A 10,251-nucleotide genomic window follows, 5' to 3' on the forward strand; every position below is an offset into this window, starting at 1 on the left:
ACCACGTGCAATAAACTTTGAATGTTTATTCAGAGAGAATAAGTTTATTCAGAGAGAGAGAGGGAGGGAGAGAAAAAGAGGGTAGAGAGAAAGAGAGAGAGAGAAAGAGAGAGGGAGAGAGAGAGAGAGGAGAGAGCTTACGCGCAAATGCTAGGGTCTTATTGAGACTGGCTTCACGAGAACACAAGTTTCCACATTTTAGGTAACCTGGCAGGTAGAAGATAAAGGAAGCTCTCAGCTTTTAGTTGGCTTTTCAGAAAGTTTACAATCATAATGATTCCTTCCCAAGAGGAAAGAAGAGGCGAGATGTGGAATATCCAGTGAAAGGCTTTGAGAGTCTAGGCATGTGGAGAAGATGCCCATCTCCCAAAGTCAGTGCAGACTGGAGGAGGTGACTGCTTCCTCCAATGTGAAACAGCAACACAAGCCTTCAAGTCACATGGAAAACATCTAGGAAATGTGAACTGCCCCAAGAACACAATTCCAGGACCAACCCCTAAGAAATGAAAAATTGCCAATTCCAAGGAAAAAAACCATACAAAATTTTATGCTATGCTCTCTTGCCACTGTAATTGGGATGAAAAGTAATCCATGTATGAAATAATAGTTTTGTGTGTGTGTGTGTGTGTGTTAGTATGGTCCTGAATTCAGAACCTGGGAACTCTCCCTTAGCTTCTTTGCTCAGGGCTGGTACACTACCACTTGAGACACAGTTCCACTTCTAGCTTTTTGCTGGTTAATTGGAGATTAGAGTTTCATGAATTTTTTTTTGCCCAAGCTGGTGACAAATCATGATCCTCAGATCTATCTCCTGAGTAACTAGGATGGCAGGCATGAGCCACCAGTGCTCAGCCATCCCAAAACTACTTCTATTCAAATGGATTTTCTCAAAAAATGGCATGATTGCATATGTACATCCCTAGAATTAGAATTTTATCAAGTTTGTGTTATTTTTTTAATCATTTGTCTTTTGCTTGTTTTATTTGTGAAGATTCTATGATAGTTATTTATCCTATAGCTGCTAGAGTTTTCTGATTTGTTATTTGCTAACCTTTCTCACATTAAAAAAAAATGCTACTTAAATAGTATTTTTCAAGGCCGGTTCCTCTACCCAGAGGTCAATAAATATTTACCACTCCTCCTTTTCCCCTTTCTAGCCTTTTCATTTTCATTCTTGTTCTTAAAGCTTCAGGGCCCTTATTATTCCATCCCATAACTTATCTGACAAGATTACTACACTATTAACATCAAGGCTTTTCCAATAAATACATGGATCCTTCTTGATAATGCTTATGATTTGGAATCCTCAGCCATCTGTTTGCTTCTTGCTAAGCTATACATTTATATGTCTTTCTCATTCAGCCTCCTAACAGCTGTTACTGATGTGTAGGTGTCCTAGAACACTGATGGCAAACATTAAGGGCCATGCTCTCCCCGGGAGTTTCTTTTTGATCAGTAGAGTGTGGTGGTCAGTGAAGTTCCCACTGAAGCACTTTCACCAAAAGGGCAAGAACAGGCTGAGCCAGCAGCCACAGCGGGTTGCAATCATTGAAGCTGCAGACAGGATTTTCTGTTGTGTCACTGGTAAGAGCAGAACTTCTTTTTTTTTTTTTTTGGTCGGTCATGGGGCTGGAACTCTGGGCCTGGGGGCTGTCCCTCAGCTCTTTAGCTCAAGGCAAGCACTCTACCACTTGAGCCACAGCACCACTACTGGTTTTTCAGTGGTTAATTGGAGATAAGAGTCTCACAGGGATTTTCCTGCCCAGGCTGACTTTGAACCACGATCCTCAGATCTCAGCCTATTGAGTAGCTAGGATTACAGGTGTGAGCAAACAGCACCCAGCTGAGCAGAACTCATTTGGTCCGTGGACTTTCCCCATCACATCCAGATCTTTCAGTCCATTTCCTAGACTCTGTGAAATGGCTGTTTCACTGCAGACACAGAGGACAAGGACTTTCAGGAGGCTACTGTTTATCCTAACATTCCATTGTGTAGAGAGCTTTATGTTAGGAGTTGATTTAAAAAAAAAACAACAAAAAAACAGCACCAGTGGCTCATATCTATAATCGTAGCTACTCAGAAGGCTGAGATCTGAGTTCAAAGCCAGACCAGGCAGGAAAGGCTGTGAGACTCTATCTCAAATTAACCACAAAACTGAAAGTGCTAGAGCACTATACTTGCATAGAAGCAGCTCAGGGACAGTGCCTAAGCCCTGAGTTCAAGCCTACAACAACAACAACAACAAAGTTAATAAAGCCTTATACTATATGCAACATGAGAAACTACCAAATAAACTCTATTATTTACTTTAGAAGGAGAAAGGCAGAGAGATATAGGAAGAAAACACATACTATATGAAAAGATAAAAATAGAAAAGAAACAAGAGCGAACAGGGTCATAGTCATGATTTGAGAAAGAACTAAAATGGTTTTTATTTTTTTAATTGTTTTATCGTTTTATAAAGGTGATATATAGTAGGGTTACAGTTAAAAGTCCGGTAGAGTATATTTCTTTTGGACAATATCACCCCTTCCCTTGCTCTCTCCCAGGTTTTCCCTCCCATCCCCAACCGCAAGTTGTATAGTTTATTTTCAACATCGTGTCTAGTGAGTACCACTGCTGCATTTGTTTACCCTTTGTCCCTCCATTTCTGTGCCTCCCCTAGCACTCCCAAAACATACATGAATAAACAAGACTAAAAGAAAATGAGGGCTGGGGAGGTGGCTCAGTGGTAGAGCATTTGCCTTGCATGCCTGAGGCCCTGGGTTCGATTACTCAGCACCACATAAGCAAAAAGAAAAAAGCCAGAAGTGGCACTGTGGCTCAACTGGTAGAGCGCTAGCCTTGAGCTGAAGAGCTGAGGAATAGCACCCAGGCCCAGAGTTCAGGCACCACAACCGGACCCTCCCCCCCCCCCCAAAATGAAAACAACAAAGAAAAAAACCTCATTTCCATTTCCTGGAGTTCATTTCAATAAATATTATTTTGTATGATCAGCTGCACATAGACATTGTGCCTTTGTGGAACTGCCTTGAATACCACTTATTGTATCTCCTTCTAGCATCCCAGAGTACTTAATATCCAATACACTGGCCTATCCTCCATCCTCTAGTCTCAAGAAACTCTTCACAGGGAACATTTGTACAAGGGGACCAGTGAGATGGGCAGTACAAGAGATGAAAAACCATTCCTTGTCTTCTGGCCCTTCCTCACGTCCATTGCTCCTTGTCATCTTCTCTATCTGCTGGTGGCCCCAGAAAAGTCAGCAGTGGTAAGAGTAACAATTATCCTTCCTTAGAATGGATCTGTAGGATAACAAGGAATCTTGTTGTGGATTGCCTTCTACTATTGTCACCCTTGACCTACAGTCTTCCAGGAGGGACTGAACAATGAAGTAGCTTCCCTTGGAGGAAGCAAAGCTTACTTAGCTTTCCCTAATGCAGCTGTTCCTGCCCCCCGACACACACACATCTTCATTCCCTTATCCCCTAGCCCCCAACCCCCACTCAGATCAGGCTTTAGAAATCTCTTTCTGGAGTAGACTGGGACCACTTAGTCTAAATGGTAAAGGACAGTATCAACTTTGCCTAAACAAAGTGAGAAAAACTGTACTTGGCAGTTTGGTTGGTAGAAGGGATAAACATTCAATAGCTCCAAGCATGAGCTTCAAACCACACCGCAGGCCCACTGTCTGAGAACTAGGGAAATGATGGGGACTATAAAGGGTCTTTGCTTCACAAGGTTTTCATTTAAGTATCAGTGAGACTTTTCCTGGGTCATTTTCATAACTTCCCAAACCCTTCCATGTGAAGTCAGAAGGGGGCTGCCCCGAAAAACAAATATTTAGGGAAAGGGTGTGAGTGAGTGCTGGGCAAAAAGGCAAGATCGGTGCTTAAAGTAAAAGGGATGAAACTGTGAGCAACCCTGAAGCACAACTTCACCAGTCTTGTGGCCCCAGTCCTGCCTCAATGTAGACAGTGTGGCCAGACACACACTGCAGCCCTTCACTTTGTTCAGCCAGTGTTTTAAAACAGAAGGCCAGAGGAGCTGTAGATCTCAGAACTCTGCTAAGGAAGGGCAAGCACTCACTCACTCCAAGTCTACCTCAGGACACACATACAGGAGCTGCTATGCCCCTGGACAGGCACAGCCATCTACATCACAGCACATCAGCCTGGAGTCTTCATTTGTCCTCATTGTTTCTTCCTGGGATCTCTTCACTGCTCACTTGCCAGGAAAGCCTAAAAAATAGTGCATCAGCCACACCTTCACCTCAGAGGTCACTCTGCTTCATCCTGTCTGCTATGTGCATGTTTCAATTGCTGCTTCTATTGCCCTATTTGGGAAACAACATCCATGTGTCTACAGAGATTCCTCTGCAAACATCCCATTTGATACTAAGGAGCAGCTCCCCAGGCAGCAAAGCAGGTGCTGACTCATAGGCCAAGTCACCCATATCTGGACTTCGTGTGTGCCTTGGGACTGTTTTGTGCTGTCTCCTGTTGGTCTGGGAGCAGCTCTTCTTCCTCACTCTTGACCCTTGCTTCCCTGCAGGGTCCCTGGCAGAGCAGCTTGTTAGGGATGGGCCCTTCTTCCATCTCTACCAAGATGACCACTGGGTGAAGATGATGAATTGGCAGCACTCCACTATGTACCTCTTCTTCGGAATCTCAGGAATCATTGACATGCTCACCTACCTTTTCACCCACATCGTGCCCTTGCGGGTGGACAGACTGGTGATGTGTATATCAATAATGAAGGTAACAGACTAGAGTGGATGGAGTTAAGGAAGGACAGATAGACAAGATAATTTATGAGAGACCAGAATACAAAAGATATTGGAAATGTAAGAACCTCCTCCAGGAAAAAACCCAACTCTCAGGACTTTAAAAACCTGAACAGGACTTTGGTCCTATGCTCTGGGTGGTCCAGATGACATAATCTATAAGGCAGCCCATGGAGAGAAATGGGGGAGATAGATGGATGAGGTGATATTGAACGAGATGCATTGTAGTCATAACCTGACATGTTGAACTGAAAAAAAACAAACTCAGAAAAAGCAACCCATGGTGGTGAGGCTTGTGTGTAATCCTCAAAGCCTCTAATGCTGCACAAACCTTCCCCACAGTCCTGCTGCCCCACACGTGTGCACAAATTCACATATACAGTGACTGCCCTAAGCTGCCTGAATACCACCATAACGGTAATAAAAAAAATAGGGAAGAGAAAATCTGAGGCTCCCTATCCCATGCCCTGAGGTATCATGTTTCACACCTCATTGCAAACCTCAGGAGACCCCCTATTTGAGTCAAGTTTCTCATCCCTCAATGAAATTCCTGAAAGGGTATTTGTGAGGAGGTTTATTTGGAAATTCAAGTTCACAATATCAGGTGGCCACTGTAGGTTCTCCCTCTGATGCAGAAAGCACATTATAACGAGCTTATGTAGGAACAAAATGGTCACTATTTGAACTACAAAGGGAGACACTAAAACTGGCCTCACAATCTTGCAGACATGCCCCCAGTAACCTGAGCACCTCCCAGTAAGTACTCCCAGCCTGGGGCCAAACCTTTACAGACATGCCTTGGGGACACACACATACATAGCTTCTGCTGGATGTTCCAATATGCCTAGCACTCCTAGTGCCTGAAAAAGCATCCTGTAGTCTTACCACATCACCCACTTCTGAACCTCAGCAGGAAAAGCTGAACTGTTTGTTAAAGGAGGGCAAAACATACATACATAATGGCACCACAATCCACCTGCCCTACTGATTCTAAATAGAACCCAACCACACATGGGTCTTATAGATTTTAAGCAACATTCTTTAATGCTCTTATCAGACCCATAAAATAAAACTGTATTTGTATCTCTTAACTGCCCTGTCATGTCATGTAAACCACCTTCCTAAACAATGAGAACTCTAGCTTTGAGAGGGTTGAACAGGAAACCCCAATAACAAGGAAGAGTCCAGGGTGAATCCTCGTAAGCAGACACAAGCAAGTCTGATGGCTGCCGTTTGGTTTGTGGTAGGCTTTCTCTTCTACTACCATGTTCACAATCGACCCCTGCTGGATCAGCACATCTACTCACTCCTGGAGTTTATTGCATTTGGAGGAAGTATCACTACCTTCCTTGAAGTGCTTTGTTGAGACAATATTGTGCTGGAACTTAATTTTTTTGTCTGTCATGGGGCTTGAATTCTGGGCTTGGGCGCTATCCCTACACTCTTTAGCTCAAGGTGAGTGCTCTACCGCTTGAGCCACAGCACCACTTCCAGTTTTCTAGTGGTTAATTGGAGATAAGAATCTCACTGACTTTTCTGCCCGGGCTGGCTTTGAACCGTGATCCTCAGATCTCAGCCTCTTGAGTAGCTAGGATTACAGGCATGAGCCACCGGCATCTGGCCTGTGCTGGAACTTTTATGAGCCAGTCTTGCTGTTCTTCAGGGATACTGGTTCTGGCAGATGATTGTTCATACCAAATGCCCCGCACAGGACCTGGATTAGGCATTCCCTCTGGTGCCTGCCCAAGAGAAATCCTGAAGGCTGTGTTGCATGACAATGCTGTAGGCACACCTTGGGGATGGGTTTACATGGCCCTTTTCTCTAATATGCCTCTTGGCCTATGATCTCCATTAATACCTTGTTGATGATGATCTCCTGATGTACTTTGTCCAGGTCCCATCTGCCAATCTACTCACATGAAATGTATGCCCCCAAATTCTGCTGCTTTTTGAACATCCTATTCTAAAGGGATATTTAATTTGGCTTTTTCATGGACGTGCAGGGCTTTCTGTGCTAATGCACACGTGGGAACCATGAGGAAGGGTATGGTACGAGTCACCCTTGGTAACCACAAATGAAGGCAGGCCAGCTTGCTTCTCAGGACAACTAACCCTAAGACCAACTTCTCTCTTCCATCAGATTGGGTTTGTGCTGTTCTCACTGGGTCTAGACCAAGGGTCTTGTCACCTCTTTTCCACACTCAAAAGTGTGGATGCTAGTGTCTGACAGAATTGCTATGAGGATCAAAGGAACTGTGAAACTGCTGCATAACCCACAAGCTGCACTAGCCCTTCTCTGCTTCTCCACAACTTACAAACCATCTAGAGTCAACCCTGCTTCCATCTAAACCATGCCATTTCCATTCGATGCCCTCCAGCTACCTTTCCCACCAGACCCCATAAAAGATAAGTCACTGAAGTTTCAGAGATTAAATATAATTTTTTAATAATCTGGGCATTTTCACAAGAGACAGGGAAGCCCTACCACTGCAGAAAAGTTTCCAACCTGCCCCTGGCCAACAACAGGCATATACAGTAGACCAATGGTATCTGTAGGTAACTGGCTCCAAGTAGACTGGCACTGAGGAAACACCACAAATGCTCAGGAAGCACAGTTAAAACACACTGACAATAAAAGACTGACTGAGCTTGCACTAACTGAGTTGTACAAGGCATGCATGGGAATTTTTTTCACCCCACACTTGGTCAAATCTAGTGGAATAAATCCACAAATAAGGTACTGGTAATGATCAGTGCTTTAAGTACTATGACTTTTGAAAAGACCATTCTGAGCTCTGCCTATTGATAGTGGCTGAAAAGAGTGACGTAGTCAGGGATGACTTCAAATCCAGATTGACCTGCTCTAAACTTGGCATTGCCAGGTAGTTCTGACCCTGCACAACCCCCACCTCTACCCCTCATCCTTCCACTGGAGCTAGAAATGTTTCTTCAAGGGGTATCAAGTCTGGGTTTATGGGCCATACAGCCTCTATGTCATCTACTAAATCCTGACTTCTAACTGAAAATCAGCCACAGACACTACATAAACAAGTAGTTGTGGATTGTATTCCATTACAACTTTATTGACAAAAGTAAGTGACCTACTCTAAGGGCCTGGTTTGCAACTCCTGCTCTAGAACAAAACAGAATGGACAATCTGAAATGTGACAAAGTCTATGCTGAAAAAGTAGTGTCTTTGATACTTCCTCGTCTACTGGTGCTGGACTTCCATGTAAACAAGCCTGATGGAAGGACACTGGCAGGTAACAGACAATCTAGATCCCAACACCTACTTTTAGGAATTAGTGTCAAACTAATTCCACTTCAGGGAATCCGTATTACCTCACTTCCTATGTTTGCCTGCTTCCCAATTACCATGTAGTTATCAAGAGGCATCAACTTGCCAGTCTCTTATTCTGGTCAAAAGAGTAATTCATCAGTTTAGGGGGCTAAAGCCCAGGTTTCTATTTCATAAAAGATGTACAATAGGTTCTTTAAAAAAATAAGTTACACAAATATTTCTGGACACAAAACTCATATGTAGACCAAGAGTCACAGAGAAGACAAGAAGCTAAAAAGTACAGCCCTCACGTACAACAAGGCTTATAAGACTGCCTGCTCTCTCTCATTGGGTAGGTCTTCCCTGGGCATCCCACTCTCAGGAGAAAACCCTGGCTTGTATGACCTAAGTGACTTTCCAGTCTTTAACAAGCCCTTTTCCTGGACTGATAGAGAGCAGACCCAGAAGCTCTGGAGGGGACCCCCAAGGCTCGAGTTTGGCAATGGAACCAAGGCCACAAGCAGACAAGCTCAGAGGAACTATGCAACCTCCTTGCTCCTGTCCTTTCCACTAGGACACATCAGGCCTGGATTCTCGTGGATGCCACTTCTTCAGTCACTGTTGTTCAGGTGCCTGTTTAGGGGATGGAGCTGTGGTCACAACAACAGTAGAGACAGCTTTGGAGGATCCAGATGCTGTACCTTGCTGGAGATGGGATGCAGGAACTGTCTGGATGCGTACCTGTTTGCAAACAGAGAAGGGCTAAGTCATGACTGCTAGTGGGCTCAGAGGTAAGAATTACAAAGGAGACAGAACAGCCTAGAGTGGCCAAGAGTCTGCAACCAGGACCTTACCTGAGTAGCCTGACCTTGTTGCTGAAGCTGCTGCAACTGCTGGGCAGTGAGGAAACTAACAGGCTTGTTGCCAGCAATGAGCTTAGTGCCTGCTGGCATGGTTGTGAGGATGATATTGCGGCCCAGTCCACTGAGGCTGAGAAGAGACATAATATAGGAGTAAGTTCTGGCCAACTCATAGGATAATCTCTCAAGCCTAACTTTAGGCCAGGCACTAAAGGACAAGGAGAGAAGATCTAGTGCCCATGAAAATTCCAGCATTCTGGATTCAAATAAAACTTGGTACAGAGATCCTCTTTTTTCTAGCTTCTATGCTTCCCATGGCAGAAGCTTACATGGTACTGGATAAAATTCCATGAACAATGAACCCCCAACGAGCAAGAAGAGATGGCAGAAGAGCTATGTTACACTGAAAGACACCCTCGCAGTCAAGCACAGTGGCACCCTAAGTCCCAGCTACTTAGAGGCTGAGGCATGAAGATCACTTAGGGTGGATTTTACAGTGAGTCTGCATAACACAGTAAGACCCTATCTCTTAAAAAAGAGAAAAGAACATGAACTCCATAGCCCTGAACAGCCACTGTCTTCACCAACCCCTTTGTCTCTGTTTAAGAGTCACAGAAAGCTATTATCCTCCAAACTATCTTGAGTTCAGAACTTAAACAGAAAAGGCAGGTTCCCCACATACCTGAGGCCTGCCTAACCACCCCATATCCCTCCCTTCTATTCTACCACTTTATTACTATTATTCCTCACTCCATTCTACTGTTTATGACTAGAGACAGCATGGAATTCTGTGCCTTAATCACTACTACTAATGAGCACCAAGATGGGGCCCCAGAAACACATGGCATCTTCCTGTTCTGTGCAAGGACTGACACACCTTGTATAGACCCACTCCCAAGCTCCTCCCCTCCCAAGAGCACTCACTTGGCTCCAATGTTGCCTTTGATGATAGGGGCTGTGACCACACTCTTGCCCTTCATTGGCTGGCTAATCACAGAGAGTGGAACTGTGATCCGAGTAGGCAGCTTGCCCTACAGAAACAAAACAATTAGCTTTTGTGGAATAAAAGATCAGAAAGCCCACCAGGCACCACCAACAAGAGATAAGAAGTGAGAGCAAGCTCTATAGATATACCTCCTATTACTGCCAAAGTTCCAATATTCCAGGGGTTTGGGTCCAAAGAACCCTCATGAAATGGCTCATAAGGTAGTTAGCTGCCATTCTATATATCACCCTCTTTAATGTTCCAGTTCTATTTGTTGGAAGCAATTTCAAACTACTGTTATCATATCTTTATTAGCATTTAGCAAAATTTAAGAGCAAA

The 10,251-nt window shown here is 44.2% G+C and overlaps 2 protein-coding genes across 7 annotated transcripts in view; one reads left to right on the plus strand and one right to left on the minus strand.

The window, feature by feature from the left end:
• The first annotated feature begins 1,406 nt into the window (after nt 1-1,406).
• Tmem45b (transmembrane protein 45B) lies at nt 1,407-6,510 on the plus strand. Its single transcript, XM_042696199.1, is given in 4 exon segments — nt 1,407-1,584; nt 4,556-4,742; nt 6,006-6,187; nt 6,431-6,510. Coding segments are annotated over 4 exon segments (627 nt in total).
• Nucleotides 6,511-7,216: 706 nt separating this feature from the next.
• Nfrkb (nuclear factor related to kappaB binding protein) overlaps nt 7,217-10,251 on the minus strand; it is a 36,922-nt gene continuing 33,887 nt past the window's right edge. For all 6 annotated transcript variants that reach the window (XM_042696170.1, XM_042696172.1, XM_042696173.1 and 3 more), the window contains 3 exons: nt 9,852-9,958; nt 8,922-9,057; nt 7,217-8,808 (listed from right to left, as the gene is read on the minus strand). In XM_042696170.1, coding sequence (XP_042552104.1) covers nt 8,683-8,808; nt 8,922-9,057; nt 9,852-9,958 — 369 coding nt within the window. In that variant the 3' untranslated portion in view covers nt 7,217-8,682. The remainder of the gene's footprint in view (nt 8,809-8,921; nt 9,058-9,851; nt 9,959-10,251) is intronic.

Source organism: Dipodomys spectabilis, unplaced genomic scaffold, assembly GCF_019054845.1.
Source record: "Dipodomys spectabilis isolate Male_0828 unplaced genomic scaffold, ASM1905484v1 ptg000201l, whole genome shotgun sequence".
Lineage (NCBI taxonomy): Eukaryota > Metazoa > Chordata > Mammalia > Rodentia > Heteromyidae > Dipodomys > Dipodomys spectabilis.